Source organism: Mustela lutreola, chromosome 2 (assembly GCF_030435805.1).
Source record: "Mustela lutreola isolate mMusLut2 chromosome 2, mMusLut2.pri, whole genome shotgun sequence".
Lineage (NCBI taxonomy): Eukaryota > Metazoa > Chordata > Mammalia > Carnivora > Mustelidae > Mustela > Mustela lutreola.
Window position 1 is genome coordinate 3239716 of NC_081291.1, and position 26153 is coordinate 3265868.

Below are 26153 nucleotides of genomic sequence, written 5' to 3' on the forward strand. Positions count from 1 at the left end.
TTAATACAAGCTCCCTCCTGCCCAGACACATAACTTTTTTGTCACAAATTGCTTAAATTTTCAAGAATACAAGAATGATGAGGTCTGTAGTGTCTGGAATTAAGCTTGTTTTCTTAGTCCTTCGTTTTTTGTTTTTTGTGTTTTTTTAAGATTTATTTATTTATTTGACACACAGAGAGAGATCACAAGTAGGCAGAGAGGCAGGCAGAGAGAGAGGCAAAAGCAAGCTCCCTGCTGAGCAGAGAGCCCGATGCGGGGCTCAATCCCAGGACCCTGAGATCATGACCTGAGCTGAAGGCAGAGGTTTAACCCACTGGGCCACCCAGGCGCCCCTTTCCTCGTCCTTCTTGACTTGAAAAGATAGAATCCAGAAAGAAATTAGCAGAGGTAACCCCTAAGCATGGCTCTATCAAAAAACCTTTCAGGTTCTCAAATCCCTTTAACTCCCTCAGACACAGAATGAAGGTCAGTTTCAGGGAGGTCTGGAGGGTCTTCCAGCAGGCTAACGGCTCCGCAGCTAACACTAATTCCAATACTGATGTCCTTCTGGTATGGGCAGCCTGTCCTAAATTGGCCTATCTGCTCACATTAAGGAATTTCTTTCTCCTTGCAACTGCCTGCTCTGGACCCATTAGAAAATGGCTCCATAAACTGGATGATGACAGTCTTATTCTGTGTTTCACACAGCATGGTCCTGTTGGATGTCTTTCCCATTACCTCACCTGCTGTGTTTGACCTTCAGTCCATCACTCTGAAGGATTCAGTTAGTGGCCAAGAGCTGTTACTAACAAGATACTTCAGTTGTGAGCTGTTTGAGTCTCCCACTGAAGATAGGGAGGGCTGTGTGTGCATGTTTTCTTTTCAGAAAGACTGAGCCCAAACCTCTTTTGTTTTTCCTTTTTTGCCTCAAAGGGAAAAAAAAATCACAATGGAGAGATTAAAAGTAAAAAAAAATACAACTGCAACAACAAACAAAAACCACAAACCATTATTCCAAAGACCCTGCTTTTTAATCATGACATGAAAACTAGCAGTCCTTAAGGAAACCATTCAGGGACACAAATATCCATGGACATCTCTCTCTGTGTTCAGGGCACCATAAGCGGGATAGGTGTGGATATAACGGGATTGCACGGAGGAACTCCTTTCTTGAGAATAAATGGTTCTATATTATGACTGTGGTGTTGGTTACAGGAATCTATACAGGTGACAAAAAGGAACAGACACACAGTCACCAGTGAGCACATGCAAATGCTGGTAAAATCCATATAAGGTATAGAGTCTAGTTAATTGCACTGCACTCGTGTTGGTTTCCTGATATTGACAACGTACTGTGCTTAGGTAAGATGTAAGATGTAAGATGTAAGCTGCGTGAAGGGTCCGTGGGACTCTTTACTATTCTGCAACCTCCTACATGTCCACAGTTTTTGTTTGTTTGTGCTGAAATACCATAAACATGTTGGCAGACAAAGGCCAAACTGGGAAGTCTCTGCATCCAATATGACACAGGCTTCGATGTCCATCACATATGGGTTCTTGCCAATTATGGAAGAGATGAGCTTTTCCAATAGGAAAGCATATGCACAGGCAGCCTCAAACAGTGCCGGGGACCCCCCCACCACTGACGAATCAGATTCCCCCACCAGTGGAGGAGAAAAGTGGCCCACAAAATAGTCTGGAAGAATCAAATGTCTCTACCTGCCACCTCTGAGACCTTGACCTTCTGCCAAAGGACACTTGTCCTTTTGTAGCTGCCCATTATCCATCCTCCTTCCTGTTTGCGCCCCACTTCCTTTTCCAGACCTCTTGTCAGGTAGGAAGGTGAATGACTGAAGCTATGCCAACAGGTGCTGTTTCATGGCAATCTGAATACCGACTGAGTGAGGCAGAAGTAGAAGGTTCTCAGGAAGAGTTCCTGCTTGGAAACAAATGCAGGTTTCCAGCTGCCAAGGCTCCTGAAGCAAGCCCAGTGCCCTTTGCCACAGGTTTCTGTCCTTCTGTGATTTGTGACCAGTCCCCTCCTCCACTTTGTTGCACAGAGGTTTAAGCGAAAGGCATCTTATTCTCAAGACTGGGATTTTAGGCACGCCTGAGTGGCTCAATTGGTTAAGCAGTTGCCTTTGGCTCAGGTCATGATCCCTGCGTCCTGGGATCGAGTCCCACATCGGGCTCCTTGCTCAGCAGGAAGCCTGCTTCTCCCTCTGCCTCTGCCTGCCACTCTGTCTGCCTGTGCTCACTCTCTCTGACCAAAAAAAAAAAGTTTAAAAGACTGGGATTTTAAACATTTCATTGGCTGAGCTCCCTACCCATAAAACACATTGAGATTGACAACATTGTTGTTTCCAATATGGATGACAAGGGACTGATTTCCTTCATATGTAAAGAGAGTCCACAAATCAATGAATCCAATAGATCAAACGATCTATTGATCTATAGCAATGATTGCTAGTCAACAAGTGTCTTAAAACATGAAAACATCCCCACACATAAAAGAAAGGTGAGTTCAGATTACAGCGAGATACCACGTTTCACTCCTAAGATCAGTGAAGATAAAAATATCTGATAGCAGGTACTACTGGCGAAGGAGTGGGGAAGAGGCACACTTCACCCTTCTTGGAGCGGTTTACATTGAGGTGTTCTCTTTGGAAGGCAGCCTGGCAGTACTCTGTCAAACTAAAGAGTATGCCTTTTGATAATTCTAGGAATTTACCCTATGAACTCAAACATATGCCCAAAATATGTGCAAGACTATCTGTTACAGTATCACCTATACTGGGGGTTGATCAATAACAGCCTGTGGGTTAGATCTGGTCTGCTGCCTGGTTTTGTAAATAGTTTTATTGGCACCAGCCAAACACTCCTTTACAGATCATTGGAGGCTGCTTTTGAACTAGGAGGGCAGAGTTGAGTAGTTGTACCCCAGGCTGTCTGGCCCACAAGGCCTAAAATATTTACTCTCTGGCCTTTTGCAGAGTAAGTCCACTGACCCCTGATTTAAACAGAAAAGCCCAGAATAACTGATTATCCCTTAACATGTGCCTGGTAAAATAAATTCTGGCACATTCAGAGGGAGGAAGAGAATTCGGGTGTTAATAATAGAGACCTGGAGGTGATCGCCTCTCTGGAGGGAAGGCGTCTTTTCTCTGTGTATCCTTTTGTGCTACGGTTTAACTTGTTAAGCCATTAAAAATAAAAGCAGGACTTCTCCAAGTCCGGGGAGGGTGAAGGTGCCAGGAGAGGCCATCCTGCTTTTGGGAACTCAGGTTACCAGTGTGCAGCCGGCCTCAGCTCTCCCTAGGTCTTGGCTGCTGGGACAGACGGGAAGAGGGGAATGGCCTGCCCTCCTGAGCCCAGAACCATGCAGTCGAGCCTCTGGTCAGATACTAGGTAAGTGAAGGCATCCAGGGCTGGGTAACGGGCCAGAAGGCTGTGCACCATGGCTGGAGCTGTTAGGAGGAAGCCTGTGGGCTGGACCGCCGCCCAGGACATCCCGGGCTGGGTCCCTAGGGGGACAGAGTGGGGCTGCATCCCAGAACGGCCCTCCCTGGCACCCTCTGATGAGGGGCAGGCCCTCTCCGGGACCTGGCACCTCCCAGGACCCCGCGGGTGGGAGGAACCCCCAGTCCCAGCCCCAGGCTTGGAAGGAACCTCAGGCAGGCCTCGGCGTGTCCATCTGGAATCGTTTACTGAGTCCACTTCTTACACGCATAATTATAAAAGAATAAGAATCGACAAAAATATTTTCTTTCCATAATATGTAGAGGTGGTTCGTTTCAGGTGGGGTTTTTTTGTTTTTGCTTCTTTTCTGTTTTTCTTTTCGCCCGCCCCGCAGAACGCTTGGCAGGGAGGAAGAGGCAGGAGTAAGGATAACCCTGAGGCGGGGAAGGGTCCACTGCCAAGGCCGAGCCCCGGGATCGGGCGGGACCCGCGCTTCAAAGCCCGCTGAACGCTCAGGGGCAGGCGGGCGGCTCGCGGCCCGCTGCGCACCGCCCCGGCCGCACTTGGAAGAAGGGTCGTCCCCGCTCCCACAGGTGCCGGCGTCTGGCTGGGACTCTGGGCCGGCGGCGGACCCCACGGCAGGTTTAGGCCCCCTTTGCTTTGTCTTTTAAATAATCATCAAAAACGCCCCCCCCCCCCCAACAAAACACACTCGGACGGGGCGGGTCTGGAAGGAAAGGCGAACGCATGCTTCTGTGCGGGCCTCTGTGGGGCCGCTGCCCGCGGGGAGAGGGCCCGGCCCCGCCCAGTGTCCTCGGGGTCCCCGCCCCCCCGGGGTTCGCGGTGGAGTTGAGGCTCCAGCTCCCGGACGACGTGGAGGGGAGGAAGATGGCCTGAGGAAGTGCCTCTTGGATGCGGGGCTCGTCTCTCCGTCCGGGCAGCTGAGAAGCAGCAGGCGAAAAACCCAGGAGCGTTACAAAAAGGAGAAGAGGCGTGGGGGCAGCGAAGGCAGAGGCTGGGTTTGGGGGGCGGTCCAGCGGGGGCGGTGGGAGGGGGCGCCGCGCCGGGGGGCGGGGCTTCGGCGGCCACTGGGGCCCTCCCGCTGGCTCCCGGGTGGCGGCAGCGGCAAAGCCATTGTGCTCTGAATGTGCGGCCGGCGGCGAGGGCTCAGAGGTGTTCCTGTAGAAAGTGCAGCAGTGTGACTTCGTAGTGCTCGCCGGACTCAGGGCAGCGAATGCTGTGTCTCTCGTTGGGGTAGATCTGGGTGGACAGAGAAGGCAGGGCTGGTGACACAGAGGGACCCTGCCCCAGGCGATCGCTGCGGGGCATCCTGCCCCTGCCCCCCACCAGTCCCCAGCTCAGGGCGGCTCCTGGGGGGGCTGTGGAAAGAGCAGGCACCCTGGACTGATGGACCTGGGTTCCATACTCCCTCTGCCCCCGCTTCCCCCAACTCGCTTGCTGTGTACTCTGGGCAAGTGACGACCTCCCCGACCACAGCCACCAGCCTGGAAAACCGGATGAAGACTGTGGACCTCTCCAGGGCTTTTCCAGGGCTGGCCAAGCTAGTCCCCGGAACACAGAGCCCGGGCATATTAGGAATGGCGCATCCGGGAGCCCACCTCTCTGCCCCAGGCTAGGAGCTGTCCCCGGACCTGGGGAGGTACAGTGAACCCATCTCAGCGGGGAGTGTGGGGGGGGCATCAAGTCTTTGAGACCCTTGGTGCTGTTCTTTGGAGCCACCTGCATTGGACCCAAAGGCCGAGGGAGGACCGCACCTGCCGTGCCCCACCTCCCACAGCAGGCCCTCCGCCCCAGGCTCTGCCAAGTGTTTCCTGGGTCCTCCCTCACCTGAGGGGGCACCGTCCCCAGAGGGGAGCCCAGGACTTGATGCCAAGGGCCACCCCCAAGGAATCACCCAGTCCCCGAGACCTGGCTGAGCAAATGTCCAGGCTCAGTGACGGTGGGTGACAGTGACAGGAACTTTTTAGATCTTGCCTCTGACCCTCGTCTCAAGCTGGGTGGGACTAGCTGGTACCAGGGCCAGGGAGCCCGTTCCTCACCTCTCCCTGCCAGCAAGATGGGTTTGTGAACCAAACCATTCCTTCCCCTCCAGGCCCACAGCCACTGTTCCAGTTCGCTACTCTGGAATACAGCCAAGGGCCCAGAGGTCTCTCTTCCTCCTCCCTTGCCTCCTTTAATCCATCCCTAGATGAAGTACAAGTCTGATCATACTGCCCCCAGCTCAGACCTCTGCAAGGACTTGCCAGTCTGGCATCAAGACCCAGTCTCCTGGGTCCTGCTGGGTCCTGGCTGCCCTGCAACCTCCCGAGCTTCACGCCTCCCGAACTCGGGCACCAGCACTGTCTGGGACAGAGACCCTTCACACCACCCTGGGTCTGGCTGCCTGGTTACTTCTTCCTCCTTTTGGCTGTGAGGAAAGGGAGAGGCTCTGTGTGGTTTCCTGCTGTGCTCTCAACCCTCAGGCCAGGGCCTGGTCTACAACAAATGTGATGTGGGAACCAGGAGGACCCGGGACCATCAGCCTCCCAGACGTCTGTTCCAGGGTACCTGGAACCAAAGGGGGTTGGTTTGGGGTCTGCCCCACCTCCCTCACCCGCTGCCCTGTTCCGGCCCCAGCGGAGTGTCTCATGTCACCTCCAGCTCCTCACAGGGAGGCAGAGGCACAGGACTCCTGTTCCACCCTGCGTGCTAAATGCTCTCCCAAGAGAACCCACAGTTTCTCCATCCGTCAAACCGAGATATCGCACTCCCCTGAGGGCAGTGTGGGAGGCTTCTGAGAGGCAGACACACTGGCCCTGGCGCAAGTGATAAAATCTGCCCCTCTCACCTCTCCTGCTTGGCCAGCCCCTTTCCTGCCAGGGCGACTGAATATGGCTCACATCCCAGTGGGTCTCATGGGCCTCTGTCTGGAGAGGGCTACAAGGAAGCTGGGCTCATCACCAAGGTCCCGCGTCTCACGGACCAGCCCCACCTGGCTACTGCAGAAGCCCCGCCCCTCACTCCAACCTCAGCCCTCTCCCAAGGTCCCAGGTCTCATGGACAAGACCGGCCCCTATGGTGGAAGCCCCGCCCCTTGCCCACCCCACCCTCACGCTGTGTCCTGGCCATCCCCTTGCCTTGGCCCCCAACTCCGTTCTGCTTACTCCATCCACCCTGGTCTCCAGCCCCAGGGGAGGCCTCCGACACTTTGCCGTGCCAGGTGTTGAACCCCCGGCCTCCCTTCCCAGGGCTGAGCTGGGTACCCCCTACTCTCCAGCGTCCTTCAAGGTCGCCTCCTTGGGGAGCTCCTCTCTGATCCCAGTGACCCTGAGATGCTCTCAGTGCCCTGTACCGTTCCTTCAGGCAAATTTCTCAGGTTAAGGTAAAATGGTGTCGGCTAATTTCTGTAACACTGACCTTCCTCCACCAGACTGAGCTGGGAGGGGGGCAGGCGCTGGCCTGTCCCCTCAGTGTGCCCGGCGTTGAGGCACCACCAGTGACCAGTACATGATTGCTGACTACATGTGGGGACATGGGGGGGGGACCCTGCCTTGGGGGGCGGCGCAGCGGCAGGTGACACCGCCCCTCCCCACCTGCGGGCTCCTGGAGAGGCGCCACCTACCTGGAGCTGGTAAGGTTTTCCCGCCCGGATCAGCTGGGAGACGAGGAAGTTTGTGTGGAAAAAGTGCACGTTCTCATCCAGGAAGCCGTGCAGGATGAGCAGGCGGTTGGGCCTGGAAGACAAGGCTGGGTGAGGGTCTGAGGCAGGGCCCTTTGCTCGCGCCCAGCCCTAGTGGCAGGCGGGACCGCAGCTCTGCAGCTCGCGGTGGGCAGAACTGAAAGCCTCAAAGCTGGGGGTGTGGCAAGCAGGGCTGAAGACCCCCCCACTTCCTTCCAGGCAAGGAGCAGAGCGGCGTGGGAAGGTTTCTAGAACAGTGCCGCCCCACAGCACTGCAGGGCGATGGAATGTTCTAGACCTGCCCTACCCATTGCATTCACCACCATCATCACCACATGCAGCTACTGAGCACTGAAAATGTGGCAGGTGTGGCCAAGAGCCTGTCATTTAAAAAAATTAGATTTTTTTTTTCCCCCAGCGAGGAGGGGGAGGGGCGGAGGGAGAGGGAGAGCGAGCCCCGAGTGGGCTCTCCGAGACCTCCCGAGCCTGGGGATCATGACCTGAGCTGAAATCAAGAGTCGGACACTTAACCGACTGAGCCAGCCAGGCGCCCGTACAAGTTTGATTTTTAAACATAATTTATTGAGGGGAAATCTACAAAACTTCAAACTCCCTCATGTCCAACTGAATGATTCCGGGGCATTTGGTGGATTCACAATGTTGGGGAGCAGCAGGTCTATTCAGCTCCAGCAGAGACCCCCGACCTTAGCGGTCTCCCCCGACCCCCTGCCAATCAGACAGTCCGCGTCTGTCCCATTGAGAGTTACTCTGTCAGTGGCTGTGAACCCACGTGAACTGACATTCCGGGGGAACATGGGGGCTCCTGGCTCCCGGACTGGATGGCACAGGCTCAGAGCTCTGGGTTTTCGAGCTCAGCTGTCCCCAGGCGTCTCCGGAGAGCCTGGGCCGCACTCCAGCCCACGGAGAGCGGCCTCACTGGGAGAGGGGGAGAGGGGCCCAGGCGGCGCCGGCCTGCACGGAGAGCCCAGCACGGAGGGCAGGGGCCCAGGGAAGTGGTTCACCAGACGGAGCCACACCAGACGGCGGCAATACCATGCTTCCCTTCAGAGAAAGAGGCCGATGGTGAAGCATGACATGGTATATGCCTCAGCCAGTCCCATGGCCCCAGATGACCGTGGGGACCCGTGTCCCGAGCCACTGCATGTCAAAGTCCACAAAACAGGCCGATCTGGTTCAAGACCAGGCAACAGCCCCACAGCTCGCCCCGTGCTTGGGGAGTGAGGGAGGCCTGCGTGTGCAAAGCAGCACGACTCTAGACCCTTCTTTCCATCATTCTGAGGGCAGGCCCGAGCCTCCTCCCTCCCAGGGCACCCTGGGCGCCGGCCTGCTTCCGTGAGCAGCAGTGACACGGGGAAGGCTCACGGGGGTGTGAGGCGGCCGCAGAGAGGGAGGCCTAGGGCCCGCCAGAGAACGGCTCGGATGTGGGAGACGCCGCGGCCGGTCTGCCCCAGCAAGGGCAGGGGCCAGGGAGGGGCGGCAGGAGGAATGGGGGGCCTTGGCGCCCGCCAGGCTGGGGCGGTGGGGGCCTTACTCGTTGGGCAGCTTCTCCACGTGCAGAGCTACAGAACCCGCCTCGTAGCCCAGCTGGTTGTTCTCCGGGACGTCCATGTAGCGCTCGGTGTAGCCTGTGTCGTAGGCCATCCACACCGTGACCGGGGCGCCCGCGATGGCCACCTGAGGGCCACAGTGGACAGAGCGGGGTCAGGGAGCCAGAGACAGAGAGAGAAGCAGAGGGAGAGGACAAGAGAGAGAGAGAGACACACACACACGGGTCAGGTCTCAGGAGCCCTCGCTCGCCTGCCGGCGGTCCCGGGGCCTCCCCCGAAGGACGTGAGGAGTGGGCATGCACACGGGGGGCTGGCGGGGAGGGGCCCTCAGACTGTGCGTCCCCCGCGGATCGTGCGTTGCCGAGGGAGGGCGGGTGAGCTGAACGAGTGCGCTCAGGCCGGGATCGGCCCCTCCCTGGTCCCACTGCCTTCCTGCCTCCTCCTCCTCATCGCCGCCCCGCGGTGCCCGGACAGTGCTGCCGGCCTGGGCCCCTCCCCCGACGCTCTTCACACCGTGCCCCACCTCTGCCCATCCGAGGCCGGGGTCCCGGGCTCAGCCTCCCACAGAGAGCTGCTGGCGGGGTTTTGTGCAGCCGGACGCCATCCTGGGGTCAGCAGTGGCGGGCAATGAGGAGGGGGGCTCGGCCCCATGGGGCTGCTGCGGGGAGAAACAGCCACGTGGCAAGGCCCCTGCCGAGACGCCTCTCCGGGGGGGCGGGCTCCGAGGGGGCACAGGCGGGTGCCCGCAACCAGGAGGGGGACGGGGCGAGACCCACCTTGAACACTTGGGGCTTATGGATCAGCCCCATGAGCGAGAGGAAGCCTCCGTACGACCACCCGTGGATGGCAACTCGGCTCAGGTCGATGAAGCCGTACTTCTCGGCCACAAACTGCAAGCCCTCCACCTGGTCCTCGATCTCCACCTGGCCCTGGGGGACGAGGCCGGGCACCTCTCAGAGGCCTCCTTCCGGGTGTGTGCCCTGCTGTCCCACCTCTGTCCCGTGTGGACCAGCAGCAGCTCCAGAAGCTACTCCTTTCTCCAGACCCTGTTCCAGCCTGCTCTCGGGGGTGGGGCGGGGCGGGGGTCAGAGGGGCCCGGCTTCAGTCCTGCCCTGTCACCTCCTGGCTGACCCGGAGAGGGTCCCATCTCCCCTTCTGGGCCTCAGTTTCCTCATCCCAAAGCTAGGACGTCAACGCGAATAGGACCACTTTGCAGTGGGCACGAGGAGGAAACGAGGTGGTGAGCGTCCTGCGCTCGGAGGCCTTAGACATGCTAAGGCTCGACGGGACAGCGGCTGTCATCACCGTCGTCATCCTCATCACCATGACCGCCATCCTCACCGCTGTCACCACCCTGCACCATTGTCTCCATCCTCACCACCCCCACCACCGTCGTTCCCACCATCACCAGTATTCCCACCCACCAGTATTCCCACCGTGAGCACCGGCGGTTCCACCCTCCTCGCCTCCGCCACCGACACCACCATCGTCTCCATCATCATCACCATCACCACCATTCCCCTCAATGCTACTGTCTCCATTTTCCTCACCACCATCATTCCCATCATGCCCACCGTCTTCTCATCACCCCCACCACCATCTCCATCCTCACCACCACCATCATCATCACCACCATCACCATATCATCATCATCACCACCATCATCACCAGAACCACCATGACCATCACTGCCACCACCATCACCATATCATCACCATCACCATAACCACCATCACCACCATCACCACCGCCATCACCGCCACCACCACCATCACCACCATCACCACCACTTCTATATCCACCAGTCCCCGGCTGGTCCAGCCACTGGGACTTCCTGCTGACGGGGCCTACACTGCTATGTTTGGCTCATCTGGGCCTCGGGCACCGGGACGGGGGCGTCTGTCTCCCCATGGGGTGCGGCTCAAAGCACAGCATCAGAGTGGACATTCTCCTTGGTTCCAAAAGGCTTCCCAACTAATCCTGGCATCCTGGCTGGGACTGCCCCGAGGAGGTGTTCCAGAGCTGCCCCCAGGCCCCAGGGCTCCCCTCACCACACAGGGAAGGCCCCGAGAAACTGTGAAGACATGTTACCATTTGGTTTTTCAGGGCCCCTTCGAACCGAAGCCCTCGCTGACACGAGCCCCTGCCATCGATCACAACCACGGCGTAGCCCAGGGACGCCAGCGTGTTGAGCCGCAAATACTTGATTCCTTTGAAGGAGTTATTCACCAGCTGCACCTGGGAGGGGAGAGCGGGCAGGGGCCATGGAGCTTTAGGGTGAGTGGCAAGGACTCCAGGGTGACAAGCCAGGCAGGAAGGGCTGCATGGGCCAGAGGGCACGGGGCCGGGGCTGGGGTCACACAGCCTCATCAGGGCTGCCACGCTTTGCTGTGAAGGCTGTGGACGGCCCCAGAAAGCTTCTAGCCACGGGGGAGTAGAAGCCCAGGTGGGGGCCCCTCCACCGAGCCTGCGCTCGAGACGGACCCCCTCCCCAGCCCTTCCCTGGGCTCAGTCCCTGATTTTTTCAGCCCCGTTCTGCCTCCCCTCTATCTGCAGTTTTCTCCAAAAACAGACAAACCCCGATGCTGTTCTCAGGCAAACTTGACGTAAAACAGTCTCTCACTTTGGCACTACTGATGTTGGCTGCCTTATCAGCCCCTGGCCTGGGGGGGGCCGCGTCGCCTCCTGCGGGGCATGGACCGTCCCAGGCCCCCACCATAGCTCTGATGACTACACCTGTCCCTGGGGATCCCCAAATGTTCCCTGGGGGACAGAACCCCCCCAGCTGAGGAACCGCCATCTCACACAGACCCAAATGCCAGTCTGCCTGCCTGGACCTGTCTCGTCCCCTTCTCAGAGAACAGGGCCCAGGGTCCATGGTCACCTCTGTCCCCAAGTATGTGACCAGGGGTGACAGTGGGTCACTGCTGGGCAGGTAGGCCAGACAGACACCTGGGGACTGGGGGGGGGGGGGGGGTTCCCAGAGGGACAAGGGAGCACCAGCAGGTGAAAAGGGAAGGGAGCTACGGGAGAAGGTGGGGCGCACAGACGTCCAGAGGCAGGGGAGCGAGGGCCCCCAAGGACCCTGTGTGCTCAGTGGGGCTGCGGCCCCTCACACGAACCCTCCTTCTGGCCTGGCTGGCACCTGAGTCCTGGCACGAAGGAGGGGGGGTGTGGGCGGCAGGGCTGACACCAACCTGGGGGCCTCCGTACACAAAGAGGACCGTGGGGTGCTTCTTCCCAGGCTGCACAGCGTGGGGCTTGTAGATCATGCCGTAGAGCCGCACGTCTGACCGCGTGTGGAAATGGAAGATTTCTGGGGGCACGTAATCCGGGGGGCAGCCTGCGGAGACAGAGCGGCTGTGGCTTCGCGGGCCGGAGGGCACCAGGGAGACACAGGTGGCAGAAACCCACACTCTGCGGCCCCCCGGCCCTTGGCTGTGGTGGGGGATGGGGGGCACCCCGTCTTCTGTGCTTCGTGATGGTTTAAATCAGAATCTGAGGGCCCCAAAGGACTCTGGGCAGGCTGTGGTCCCCCACGACACTTGCTGATCTGATCTCCAATGGGGGTGGCCACGCCTCTGGGGTCTGAGTGACAGCCAGTGCTATTGTCTGCTTCTGACTGTCCACTTCAGTGCTGCTAAGCGACCCTGGTTTTCCGATCACGACAGTGAGGCCATTGTCCTTCATGATTACCTTGACAGTTTATTTCGGTAAACAGAGAAAGTCAACTAAACAGAAATACGTCAACGGTCATGGAGGCTGAAGACAGCAAGTGCTTTCTGTAAAGGCTCAGACGATGAGTACTTCTGTCTCTGTGTCTTAACTACGCGGCTTGGCTGTCACAGCCCTAGCGTGGTTATGGACAGTCCCTAAATGCCCGGGAGTGGATGGGCTTGGGGCGCAGGCCATGTTTGCCCACTTCTCATGGAGGTGAGCTACACGCATGGCAAGACCGGCAATTTCTGGACGTGGGACCTCATTCCCCCTGCCCAGAAGCCCAGGGCTGGGCACCAGGACGCAGGACTTCCCACTGTTGTCCCCCTTGCCGGGCTGGGCGTCCTGGTAATAAGACTCACCCTTCCCTCAGTGTCCTCTCTAACCCCCGGCCCAACACCCGGCCCGGGGTTCCTGTGTGGTCCCATTCTGCGGTAACATGGGGAGAGTCAGACTGAGTGAGCTACTGGCTGGAGCCTTCTCACCGGGTCCCGGAGGGTGACGACCTAACAAGACGCCTCCCAGCCCACAAAACATCCCACAAACGCCAGGGATCCTTACTTCCTATAATGTTCTAGTAATCTAACAAGTGGCCAATCTGGGGTCAGGGAAGGGTGTCCCTTTTAGTGTGTGATCCCCGTGGGCTAGGCGCTGTCCAGAGTGTCTGGTTTTCATCCTACAGACTGCCTGCCGTGGGACCGTTTCAAAGAGAAGGGCCACATTTGAGGGAGACTGACTACAGTTCTGCAGCCAGCAAACAATCTGGGGTCACCTAAACAGAGTCTGGGCCACCCCTTAAGCTCCTGGGCAAATGGGTAAGTTGCCTCCTGTCCCCCAAGGCCGAAGGCTGCGCTCTTGCCCAACCCCCAGCTCCTTGCAAAGGCATCGGGACGTGTGCCCTGCGCAGACACCCTTGGAGACAGCAGCCCGAGGAGATGAGGACGCCCCACACGGGGACCCCCAGGTCTGGCAGCTGGTCGCTCTGTGCCATGTTAACCACAGTGCACAAACTAGAGACTGGCCCAAGTGGCAGGGCGCACAGGACAGGTGGGGTCACTGGTAATGGTCAGTGATGAGCTCTCAGGGCCCCTGGGCCCCTTGCTGCCTCGAAGCTGCCGGAACAGCCCTCCCTCGCCAGGGTCACTTCACAGGGCTGCATCCCATTTTACAGACAGGCAAGCGGAGGCTCCCGGGGATGGCAGGTACAGGGAGACTTGGCCAGGGTCCCCAGGGATGTGGGGGCTACTCACTGGCCGCCTCCATCATGCTGGCCCAGAAGTGGGGCTGCTTGTGCAGAGGGTCGTCGTCGGGGCCGCTGAGCTTATAGACGTGCACGCAGGGCGGGGTGCCCACGCTGCTGTAGTGGCTGATGAACATGTCGAAGTTCTGCAGGCAGGACGGGGCGCTGAGCACCGCAACACGCGCGTCCTTCCCGACCCCCTGGCCGCTTTGGCTCCCCCTGCCCCCATCAGCTGCCAACCTATTTACTGTCTTTGCCCTGTGCGCTCACTCCTTTAAACTTCGAAACTTCTCCTCACATGAGGTGGGCGCTAGTACCATCGCCCCCATTTCACAGATATGCCAACTGAGGAATCTGTCCCCTGGCCGGGGACCCCCAACACCCAGACCCCAGTGGTAACTGACAGACCCAGGCTCATACCCAGACCCTTCTGACGCCAGAGCCTGCTCATGGTGCTGGTTCTACAACACCTGGACCGGAAGCAGCCCTGGGCACGGTCACTGCCTGATAATCTAGAACGTTCTGACAGGCTAAGGATGGGTGCCAGAGTGGTGCCCTCAGGCACATCGAGGGAGGGCCCACCTGGCTCATGGAGCAGCTGTGGGAGAAGCCGGGAGTGGTGAGGCGCACGATCTCGCCCGCGGTCTCGTAGCTGACCACGTAGAGGTGGTGCTCCAGGGGCGTGTCCTTCGTACCTTGGAAGTACACCAGCTTCGTCTGCTCGTTGACCCAGATCTGTGGGGGCACAGGGGCTCCTCGTGAAGCAGCCCCAGTCCGGGCCTCGGACTTCCCGGGCCTCTGCCGCTGCGGGGGCTGAGGCAGGGACGCAGGCCCTTCTCCTGCCCCCACAGAGAGGGCCCCGAGCTCTGTGGCGGGCACATGTGTTCTCTCCCCAGTGGGCTGTAGCGCACCGGCCGGAGAGGAGCTCGCTGGGAGAGAAGCGCCTCTCGGACCTGGAGGGGAAGGGGCGGACTGTGCGTCCCCAGGGAGACTTGAAATTGGAACCGCGACCCCAGGCAGCCCCTTCTGGGCTCGCCCAGAGCTGCAAGGGCGGAGCCGAGGGCACAGCGACTAGGACAGAGGCCGAGGGACGGGCTGGCCTGTGCCCTCGGGCCCATCTGTCCCCGGAGCCCTGGTCCCCAAGGGGTCAGCCCACCCCTCTGACCCAGGCGCTCGGGGCTAAGAAGCGGCACCTGCCTCCTGGGTGAACCCGCCTCAGACCCCGGTGTGATGTGTAGGTGCAGAGGCCTCGGGGAGAGCGGGAAGGAATCCTGCTCTGGGGATCGGAAGAGCCACTTACGGCCTCTCTGGGGCTAACCTGGCAACACGGGGGTCAAACACTTAATGGTGTGTTCTCCGAGGCACAAACTCTGCTCTGGGGACCTGCCCCCGAGGGCTCCGCCTGGGGATGACTTCAAGGGGGAGGACGGACGCGCTGTGTTCTTAACGTTAAAAAAGGAAGATGACTTGAATGTCCAAAATGACAGATGGGTTTCAAAATGATGGCACACTTCTCTGCAGCCACATAAAATCATATTTTCTTAAAGAAAACAAAAACACCCCAACTCCTCCAGATCCTCTAAAACGCTGTCCTGTGGAGGGGCGTGCGGCTGTCGGAGCAATGTGCCACTCGCGATCTTGGGGTTGTGCGTTCGAGTCCATGCCGGGAACAGAGATGGCTTAAGTAAGTCTTTAAAGAACAAAACAGGGACGCCTGGGTGGCTCAGTTGGTTGAGCGGCTGCCTTCAGCTCAGGTCGTGATCCCAGCGTCCTGGGATCGAGTCCCACATCGGGCTCCTCGCTCGGCAGGGAGCCTGCTTCTCCCTCTGCCTCTAGCCTGCCACTCTGTCTGCCTGTGCTTGCACTCTGTATCTTTTTTTTTCTTCTAACAAATAAATAAAAATCTTTAAAAATAAATAAATAAATAAATAAAAAGAACAAAACAAAAAACCCTAGTGTCTCGTGGACATGTGCGCACACACAAACGCTCCGCTGGGGTTTTCGCCCTGGTCGGCCACCTCCGAGGGGACAAAGCTTCAGGAGCCTGGGTGGGGCGGGGAGTGAGAGGATCCCTAATGTTGGGTTATTTAGAACGGTTCAGTTTGTGCAACAGACACTGATGTATGCTTTGTTGCCGTCCCTTTCAAATGAACGCAGGTTTTCTAGAAACAGAGCATGTCTCTGGAAAACCCCCAGCCATGCGCAGTCACTGGCCAGTTTTGTCCCCAGGACGAGGGGAGAAGATGCACATAGGGAAGGGGGCGCTCCCCGGGCGCCTGGATCTCCCCCACCCCTGAGGCCCCCAAATAGTGCAGACGGCTCAGACCCACGCCCTGCCGGTGCGCACAGCCTCTGGAGGGGATGTGAGTGGCCCGTCTTTCCCTCTGTAACCTTGAACATGCTGCTGTGGTGTCAGCGAGATGTCCGTTAACAATAAAAATTAAAAAAAAAAAAGCTGCCATAGCTTTTTTTTTTTTAAACCATCTGGGTAAAAACCCAGGCATGCCAGGCCCGCAAGGCCTACGGGGTGGCAAAAGGGGAAAGTTCCAGCTGGCAGGTCTGCCAGACGCTATGCTGGGGGCTTTGGGTTACTTTAAAGCAGGGTCCTCATCAGAGCGGTCCTGCCCCCTCCTCCCGGGGACATGTAGCAACATCCGGGGACATCTGTGGCTGTCACAGCTGGGATGAATGGGGCCAGGGAGGCTCTTGCCGCCCCACGGTGCCCAGGACGCCTCAATGTGAGCAGTCCCGAGCAGGAGGGACTGGGGGTGCAGGGGCGCCTCTTAGCAAGAATCCACTAGAGCAGAGCGAACGAGGAGGCAACCTTCAACCCTCTGGTACCCTAACCTCCAACTCGCCTCACATACGGGAGGTGAGTGTGAGATCGGACCCCTGCTTCTGGTCTGAGTCAGGCGTGCCACCTGGACCTACCGCTGTCCCTCCTCATGGGCTCACTCAAGTGTGTACTGACCACTACTTCCCCTGCACGAGCAGCTCTGGGACGCACGCATGACTGGACGCATGCTAACGTCTCTCATGTCTGTCTTTGGTCCAGGAGGCATTTATGCTGGGGTGAGGTAGGGATCCGGGAAGTCTGATTAAGAGCTCACGCCATAAAATTTGGAATTTTGTAGAATTGGACCCTGGTGAAGAAGCTCTCATCAGAGGCAAGTCTTGCCGTGTTTTTATGCTCGTTCACTTGGGCGAGTGGAAGGTACACCACTTGTCTCTGCAGCTGTGTCTTTGTCCCCAAACCTCCCAAGGACAGACACTGGGGCAGGGCCCGCTGGATGCCACAGGACAATCCCACGGTAGGCAAAGTGTCTCATCAACTGCTCTCCCAGGGAGAGGTGATTTCATGGAGCAGGAGAAGGCTACAGGAATGCAGCAGGTGCACAGAGGAGCCCCCACGTCCTGGACTGGGCTTGTCTCCAGCTGGCCAGAACCCTGTGGCCCTGGGCGTGCTGGAGCAGTGGACGGAGCTGAGTGGAGCAGAGCAGGAGGCAGGCGCAGCCAGGAGGGAAGAGAGAAGCCACAGGCACACGGGTCTGCAGGGAAGCTGGAGCGAGCGTACGCAAGTGTCTATGCATGTGTGCATACAAGCGTGCGTGCGGGGCAGGTGGGGAGGGTTGCAAAGAGATTCTGGTACCTTGGAGCCGTGCCTTGCCAAAACCTCCCATTCACCGCTAGTCAGCGCGATCTCCTCCTTGATGGGGCATTTAAATTCATCTGGAAGTAAGGAAAGGAAGAGATGAAGGGGGCCCCAGGCAGGCGTGAAGGGGACTCAAAGGCCCTGAGGCTAAATTCCACTTGAGCGAACTTGTCCCAGAGCCCCGTGCAAGCCGGGCCAGGTGGGAGACGAGAGTGAGCTGCCTGAGCCCCAGCCACGGGACAGAGCAGGGACCCGCCACGGAGGCTGTGTGCAGGTTCCGGCCTCTCCCAGAGAAAACCAGACAGCTGTGTTCATATTGGAAGCACAGGTATTAGAACCCTGCAGAGGCCAAACCATCAACTTCAGGGCTTGCGACCTGTGACCTCTCAGCACAAGTCTGAACTGTGGAAAACCAGATCCTGGTTAAAACCACTATGGCTAAGGGGTGCCTGGGTGGCTCAGTGGGTTAAGCGTCTGCCTTCGGCTCAGGTCATGATCTCAGGGTCCTGGGATTGGGTCCCGCATCCGGCTCCCTGCTTCTCCCTCTGCTGCTCCCCGCTTGTGCACACGCACTTTCTCTAACAAATTTTAAAAATCTTTAAAAACAAACAAAAAAAACCCACTTTGGCTAATCAAAGTCTCGGCTGAGTTCTTACAACATACTTTTTGGATTTTTGGGGGTAGATCTGTTTTGAATTTCTACCAGGTAAATAATTACGGGAAGCCTCCTGGCACACATTCCACATTTATTGAGACAGTTTACGAGTGATGGCTGTTTCATTCTGGACAGCTGGGTCTGGGAGGGAGAAAAGGCTCCACCTGTGTCCCTCACTCCCATGGAGGCCGGACACGGCCGACTGGTCACTCGTCCAGATCTTTTGTTTTAACCTGGAAAGCTCCGCCAGTTTGCATGTCACCCTCGCACAGAGGCCACGCTCCTCTTCTCTGTATCCGTCCAGCTCTAGCGCGCGCTGCTGCGGAGGGCGCGCATGCAAATCCTATCGGTGGTGCCTACAGAAGGGGCAGGGGCAGCAGAGCCGCAGGGCACTACCGTTAAGAGCCCTGCTTCTGCTCCGTCCTCCTGCCCTACTGGGAGGACCCGGGGCGCTCCCCGCTTGCGGCCACCGTCCCTCAGTCCTCCGGGTACAAGCCGGCACCTTTCTGTGGAGGGGCTGCCGACCATGCCCACTCGGCACCCCCCACCCCCCCCTTCTCTCTCTCTCAAGGGGCCCTCCGCTGCAAAGGACACCCCGTGTGGCCCGGACACACCACTCCTGCCAGTGCTGTTCCCGCGTCTTGCCGGTCCTCCAGGCTCCTGACCCTCCTCCTCCCCCAGGCCCGCCCATGGCACCTCTAACGAACTCGTGCCTTTTGGTCCAAAGTGACCAAGGTCTCGCCTACTCGGCCGTCCAGTTGGCACCTGGCAGGCCTGAGCCACATGCCAGGAAGTGCAAGCGGGGAGGGCAGGTGGGAAACCTGGGGCGCCCACCACAGAGGCCGGAGGGGCACCTGCCACGAGCCCCAGCCCGCGGCCACAGAGGCTGTGACGAGGCTGTGCCCAGTGAGGTCTCCCGAAGTAAGATCAGGTGGTCCGGCCAAGTCAGACAGACAAATGGGAAAGCACAATACCGGAGAGCCACAGAGAAAGCCGCCTTGGAGATGGCCTAGCCAGCCTGTGCTGACTGCAGTACACCCCAGGTGATGGCAGTGGCAACACCCAGAGAGGGCAGTCGCTCTTCTGTCCCTGTCTTACTCGACCCCGATCAGCTTGTGGCTTTGCCTGTTCCTGCCCCTGGCTCGGCTCCCCTGATACCTCGCGCGCTCCGTGCCCTGGGCGGCACTGCCTCAGGCTTGTCGGCGGGGCTGCCTCTGAACTGGGGGGCTCCCCTGGGGAGATCTGGCCCCAGGGGACACAGGGCGATGTCTGGGGACATCTGGGGCTGTCACGATCCTGGGTGCTCCTGGCACTGAGTGGGTGGGGGTCAGGGAGTACTGCTCAGAGCCCGGGACGCCCCCACTGAGGACAAGCTGGCCCGGGGTCCGTAGCACTCGTGGGGGAGAGCCTGAGGGGCCCTGGGCTGGCTCGCAGCCCACACTGCTTCCCCCCCAGACCTGGCCTTTTGCTGCTCCATCCTGTCCCAAGGCCGAGACGCCGTCTGTGTGAGGATGCCCACATGCCCACTGCACATGCATCTGCTCCCCAGAACTTCAGGCATGTGGACCCGCCCGCGCAGCACAGCCACTTCTGGGCACTGCCACGTGAACATGTCCAAACCCCAACTAGACGTTTCTCTCCGAAAACTGTCCCCCCCAGGTCTCCCTGTCTTACACGGACCCTCCCAAATCCCTCCAGGCACCTGCGTCTTTCCCCCTTCTCTCTCTCCGTCGGATCCACCACCGCACCACAGGGACTCGGAGGTCGAAGTTCATCCAGCATCAAAGCCACCTGCGTCAGTCCAGCCTGCTGCCATGACCCATCCCTGTCACCTCCCCTTGCCCCTCAGCTGTACCCCACACGGCAACCCCAGCGATGGCTTTAAATTGATATAAGATCAATGGTAAAAGCCCAAGTCCTCCCTGAGGACCCGACCCCACACCAGCTGCCCCGTCTCCTCTCTGCCCTCCCCTCCTCCGTCTCTGCCCCTCACTCACTCTGCTCCAGCCACAACAGTCTCCTCTCAGCTCTTCCAACACGTCAGGCAGCTACTGCCCCAGGACCTTTGCACAGGCTGTGCCCTCAACCTGGAATGATCTGTGGGGCTGCCTCTGCCACCTGTTCTAGGTCTCTGCTTCATAACACTATCCACAGATGTCCCCTGACCTCCTATCCTAGAAAGAAGGCCCCTCACTCTCCAGCCTCTTGTCCTGGGGCATCTGCCACCACGCTCATTACTCTCAATTGTTTTTGGATTCTTGCCCATGTCTTCCACTAGAGAGCTCTGTAAGAGCAGGGATTTTCCTTTCTCTCTGAGTAATCACACCCCTGGCACCTAGAGCAGGGGTTGGCCACATTCCCTATAAAGGGCCAGACAGCCAACATTTTCAGCTTTGCAAGCTAGATGTCACACTGCTGTCACACTACTCAACTCTGTCATTGTGGCATGAAATCAGCCACAGACACTCTGTAAAAGAATGAGCGTGACCATGTGCCAATAAAACTTTATTTACAAAAGTAAATGGGGGGCCGGATTTGATCCGTGGCAGTGGTGGGCTAACCCCTGGTGCGTAGCAGGTGCTACACAGATAACACTGACTGAATGAACGGTTGCCTCTAGTAACCTCGCCAGGCAGTGAGGGATGTTCGGGAAAGGCGGGCTTTTTCCTCATCCTGCCCCTCCCTCATGGAACTGGTCACAGGGTGGGGTCAGTGAGTAAGCAGTGCCCTGAGCCCCAGACAGCTGCCTGGGTGATCGGTGGTGTTAGTCAGGCTTTGCTCACCTTCCCCAGGGCTGAGAGGCTCACTCCAGTCGTAGCCACTGGGCTTTAAGATGGCGGTGACCTTGTACAAGTGGCAGAAGCCAGTCTTGCACTCGTTGGCACGAATGAAGCACAGCTCATCCTCTCCCTCGGACTGGGGGAAGGGATAGAAGATGTCATGAACCTGTCCGGGAAGGAGAGAGAAGAGGCATGAGAAGGTGAGGCTCTGAGGGTTGGCTGGTCTCGTGTAGAGGACAAGCCTGGTCCCCCAGAGACCCCCGCCTGCCCCAGCCCTGCCCCACTGGGGATCTGGGGGCCCGGGCGGGGTGCACACCCGGCAGCTCCCCACCCTTACGTTGATCCACACATCGGTGACCTCCTCATACACGACGTGAGGCTGGACGTTCCTGGGCACTGCTCTGGCGAAGGCCAACCGCTCCTCCGCGTTCTCGGTAACGGGGATGAACAGGGCCGGGGGCAGCAGGACGAGCTGAAGCCGCTGCTGGGGCCGGTCCAGGAACATAGCCCAGGCGCTGAGAGAGCAAGAGGGAGAGACGGTGAAGGCCTCAGGGCCCAGCAGGGGGAAGCTGGGTGACAGACGCCTCCCCCCCCCAAACTTATGTGGGCCCAGAGCCGTTCCTCCTTTGCTAACATATTGTGCCCTTGATCTAGTGAGCCCGCAGCACACAAAGGTTTCCTGGCCAGCACATGCCCTCAGGGGAGCCTGGGGGGTGACAGGGCCCTATAACCCGAGTATTCTGGAAACATGCCGTGTCATCAGACCTTAGAGCAGCATTTCAAAAACGTGTGCCCATTTCTGCCACATACATGGTTCTTTACTGCCCGTTTTGCTCCGAACGAACAATGTTCTTTCGTTCTTTCTCTTTGGGAGAAATAAATTGTTTATTCTGTTGAATAACATGAATCTTTAAGGACCTGAGATGGAAGCGAATGGCAACTTAAAAAAAATCCTGTTGGTTGGGGTTCGGGCAGCTGGCTGGCTCGGCCAGTGGAGAGGGCAGCTCTTCATCTCGGGGTCAGGACTTCGAGCCCGTGCTGGTGTAGACTGCTTAAAAAAATCTGGTTTGGGAGCTCCTTTGTCATTATGTTCTATCCTCAGAACAGCTGCTTTGCTGGGGCAGGGCGCCTGGGTGGCCCAGTGGGTTAAGCCTCTGCCTTCGGCTCAGGTCATGGTTTCAGGGTCCTGGGATCGAGCCCCGCAACGGGCTCTCTGCTCAGCGGGGAGCCTGCTTTCCCTCTCTCTCTGCCTGCCTCTCTGCCTACTTGTGATCTCTCTGTCAAATAAATAAATAAAATCTTTAAAAAAGAAAAAAAAAAGCGGCTTTGGAAGAGACTTTGAAAAACCGTTTTCTGTGCTCTTTCCAACTGTAAATGGACAGGTCTGCAACGGCGGCTTGTTAGTCCCACAGGTGGGAAACCTGGACCCCGGTGTGGAAAATCAGCAACAGAGACCACGCCGGCGAAGGACGCCACGGGCACGTGCGTGGCCACGGGCACGTGCACGCCCACGAGAGCCTGCAGCCTGCCACGGGCGCGGAGCCTCCGTCCAGGCTCTGAGCCGCACGTGCGGCCGGAGAAGCGCGCTCTGTCTGGCAAAGGGCCACCGGGCGGACGGCTCCGCTGGGCCACGCGCTTCCTCGGGCACCGGCCAGCCTCGCCGACCGAGCGTGAAAGCCGCAGCAGACAATCCGTACACAAAGGAGTGTGGCCACGTGCCCAGAAAACCTGATTTATGGGCACTGAAACGTGCCGTTCGTATCCCCTTCATGTGCAATGAAATGCTCTCTGCCTTCGGATTTTTTTTTAACCCTGTTCATTCAGAAGCATGAAAGCTGTTCTCGACTCATGCGCCGAAAACCAGGCGCGGGGCAGATGGGGCCGCGGGCAGCGGTCTGCGGCCCTGTTTAGAGAGGCGTGTCCTCGCCATGGCAGGACAGTCACCACGTGGCGGCAGGGAGAGCCCTCTGTGCCCTGCTGGCGACACTCACTACTTGCCGTCCCGGGTCCACCCGGCCCTGGCGATGTACTCCACCCTGGGGAAGAGCGTGCTGAACGGCTGCACCAGCTCCTTCTCCTGCGTGGCCACGATCTAAAGGGCAAGCAGAGTCGGGTCACACTCTGACCTGCCCACACGCTGCCCAGATGGACGCGGGCGCTTCTGGAGCGGACACGGTGTCCCCCGAGCCCCTGTGCTGGAGTCCTGACTCCTGGCACCTCCGAATGGGGCCGGCTTCCAAAAGAGGGTGGTTGCCGCGGTCATCGGTCTAAGTGGTACCGGAATAGGGTGGCCCCAATCCCCAAAAAGGGGTGGTCTTTGTTTTAAGTGGGAGGTATGGGCTCCGGGCCGCACAGGATGGCTCCTGCAGGGAGAAGGCGGCCGTCTACAAGGCAAGGAGGGAGGCTGGGAACAGCCTCTCCCTCATCGCCTCGGGAGGAGCCAGCCCTGCCCACATCACCCTATCAGACTTTCAGCCTCCAGAGCTGGGAGACCATGCACTTTTGTTAAGCCCCCAGGACGCGGTACTCGGTTAACCACAGCCAGTGGGCTGGAACCAAAGGGGCTCTGGTCTGGACTGTGACCGCAGAGCCGGGCAGCCCTGGGTGACAGGGACCTGCAGATGTTGCAGCTTCCTGGGGGCTCGGGGTGGGGGTGGGGGACATGGCCTCCAGACGGCCTAGGGGAGAAAGGCAGGCAGGGCCTCGGCGTGGCCCCTGCCCCTGCATCTTCCCAGCGCCTGGTCCCCAGGGGGCACCAACCACGCCCACCTCAGGACCCAGCTCGCTTGCCGGGCCAGGCACCCCTGCAAGAGCTGGGAGAGGTTCCACCAAGCCAGCTGGTGTCAGGTGTGTGTCCCATCTGCCATAATGTTCAGAGGAAGGGTTGGGTTAGGGCCGCATCATTCCAAAACCAAATCATGAAAATAAGGGTAGCTTCCAGTTTGTTCTGAAACCTCACATGAGAAGTCATTCTGACAGGGCGCCTGGTAGGTTAAGTGGCTGCCTTCAGCTCAGGTCACGATCCCAGGGTCCTGGGATCGAGCCCCGCTTCAGGCTTTCTGCTCAGCCGGGAGCCTGCTTCCTCCTCTCTCTCTGCCTGCCTCTCTGCCTACTTGTGATCTCTGTCAAATAAATAAATAAAATCTTTTAAAAAAACAAACAGAAGTCATTCTGACTAAAGTGTTCAAGAGTGTCCTCAGCTTGTCTACGTGCTCTAAACACCAGCGTGGGGATGTTTCCCTTTCCAGGCCCCTCATCCTTCACAGTCATGGCCTCTCCCGCCCTCCAGACTGTGGGGTCCTGACCAAGTGCTCCCTGGGTGATGCAAACACTTGTCCCGACCCCAGGTGACAGAGAGAAGCACACGGAGCACTGACAGGTCCCATTGAGTTCTACGTGAGGATCTGCCCAAACGCTGGGGGGTGGGTAGGGGAGTGGCCCGGGTCAGAGCTCGAGTCCCCCAGATGACCACCCAACGGAGCTCTCTGTTCTGGAAACCCTCACGGGATCTTCTGCTCAAAGAAGCTCATCAGCACGGCCGCCTCGAGTGGAGACGGGGGAGGCTGGGCTCACCGCTCCTGAAACGGAGGCTCAGTTGGCCAAGGAGAGTACCTGCCCTCGGAAAGGGGGTAGTGGCCTTGCTGATGCCGCCCAACTGTCCACCCATGTCCAACACCTCCCCCGACCCCTCCTCTCCTCAACCCAGAAGCTTCTCCTGGGCACCCTGTCCACTCTCACCTTGCCCCGGCCATCAGTCTGAAACTCGGCCAGCTTCAAGGCGATCTTGGGATTCTTGCTGCCTACAGAAATGAGAGGGAGGTGAGCCCGCCAGGCGTCGCCCGCAAGGGCTCAGAGCAGGTATCTGGCGAGGAGGTGCAGGGCGGTGCCCCAGCAAGGCCACAAAGCCCATGTGGAAGGGAGGGGTAGAGGGGACTGGGTGTCCAAAGGTCCCTATGTGGGTGTGTGTCACCCCTCTCGTCCAGGCACAAAGTCCCTCAGGCAGTCCCCTCTGACTTTGGACCTGGACCTTGTTCCCGACAGCACTGTGACAACTGTCTTTCCCACTTAAGAACCTGAGCCTGTGCAGGGGTGGGGAAGGCGGGTCGTGCGGAGACAGGGCATAAGGAGTGCACCTCCCTGCCTCGGAGAGCTTGACAGTTGGTGGCCGAGACAGGACACAATCGCAACAGAACCATCAATGACGTAGTGATGTGGCCTGTCCCCCACGAGCGGCCGGGAGGCAGGTGACTGACGGGTTGGGATGACCGAACGGCACTTTCCAGAGGTGCGCTGGGGCCAGGCTCCAGCTGTTTCTGCGGCCAGTCCCAAGTCTGGCCTGCATGGCCCCAGCACCTGGCCGGGGGCATCTGAGTGTCTGCTCTCCCGTCGGCCCCGTGGTGGGAGGGGGAGCGGGAAGCTGCTGACTCCCACTTACGGCAGGGGTTGCAGACGCCACTGGAAGGCTCTCTTGGGCACGACATGTAACAAGTGCTTGCCGCATGCTTCCGGGGAGGTCAAAACCAACCTGAACCTGGCCCCATGTATGTGCTGTGTGCAAATCACTCCGTATTTTTAAAGAATTCAAAGAATGTTTAAGGGGTAGGATGTTTGCTGGAGAAATCGGGACTTTTGGCCTCTTGAGAAATGGGGCAGACTCGAATCTGTGTTCTCACGATGTGACAAGGGTCTGACACGACCTTGGACAGGGCCTGCACACCACCCCCCACCACTCCCCAGTCTCCTGAGCACCGAGGCAAAGAACAGGTACCATCTATCGTGGCCCTGGTCCCGCCATCATTCTCGACCCGGCCTGCTTCTCTGGGTCCCGTGGGGCATCCCGGTTGGGGCACGCCTCCCTTGCGAGGCTCAGAGCACTGCCCCACGCCCTCACCTGTCCGGGGGTATCGGTAGGAATCTGTCTTCCTTTCTTCTAGCGCGGGTGAAGGGACGTGGATGATCTCCACCTCGGACTCATCAACCTCCTCGTACAGGATCCGGAGCGTCTTGCCGCCGTCTGAACCTGGGAAGGGGTAGCAGAGGCTGCTGGGGGTGCCCCGCACCGTGGCTGCCGCCCCCCGCCCTACTCCTCCACCTTTGGGCCACTCAGCTCCACCACGGCAGGGCCCAGACCGAGACCATGAGTTTTAGGTCTAGGACCCTGGGTCCCTGGCTTACTAGACCGTAACTCGTCACGTCTCCTCCAGGAGCCCGTTTCCTGACCCTGACAAAGGGGATGACAAGGGAGCCGGTACCAGCACACAGTGGCGTGGCAGGTGGCCCTACAGGGGTCTTAAAGGCTGAACCACGTCTGCACTGAAGTCCTGCACTGGGAGCCCCCAGAACCTCAGAATGGGGCTGGACTGGGGGACAGGGCTTTAGAGAGGCGATCAAGTTAAGATGAGGTCGTCAGGATGGCCCCGAACC

General features: G+C 58.7%; 1 protein-coding gene across 7 annotated transcripts in view; it reads right to left on the bottom strand.

Annotated features, from left to right (window-relative positions):
- Positions 1–3801: 3801 nt before the first annotated feature.
- DPP9 (dipeptidyl peptidase 9) overlaps positions 3802–26153 on the bottom strand; it is a 38808-nt gene continuing 16456 nt past the window's right edge. For 4 of the 7 annotated variants that reach the window (XM_059159549.1, XM_059159551.1, XM_059159550.1 and 1 more), the window contains 14 exons: positions 25621–25749; positions 24468–24529; positions 22721–22821; positions 21067–21244; positions 20733–20895; positions 17292–17371; positions 14225–14377; positions 13653–13788; positions 11883–12028; positions 10777–10923; positions 9462–9614; positions 8670–8812; positions 7061–7172; positions 3802–4698 (listed from right to left, as the gene is read on the bottom strand). In XM_059159549.1, coding sequence (XP_059015532.1) covers positions 4606–4698; positions 7061–7172; positions 8670–8812; positions 9462–9614; positions 10777–10923; positions 11883–12028; positions 13653–13788; positions 14225–14377; positions 17292–17371; positions 20733–20895; positions 21067–21244; positions 22721–22821; positions 24468–24529; positions 25621–25749 — 1796 coding nt within the window. In that variant the 3' untranslated portion in view covers positions 3802–4605. Of the gene's footprint in view, positions 4699–7060; positions 7173–8669; positions 8813–9208; positions 9344–9461; positions 9615–10776; positions 10924–11882; positions 12029–13652; positions 13789–14224; positions 14378–17291; positions 17372–20437; positions 20896–21066; positions 21245–22720; positions 22822–24467; positions 24530–25620; positions 25750–26153 lie in introns of those variants that run through there. The other 3 variants (XM_059159553.1, XM_059159552.1, XM_059159554.1) reach the window with 3 other exon arrangements.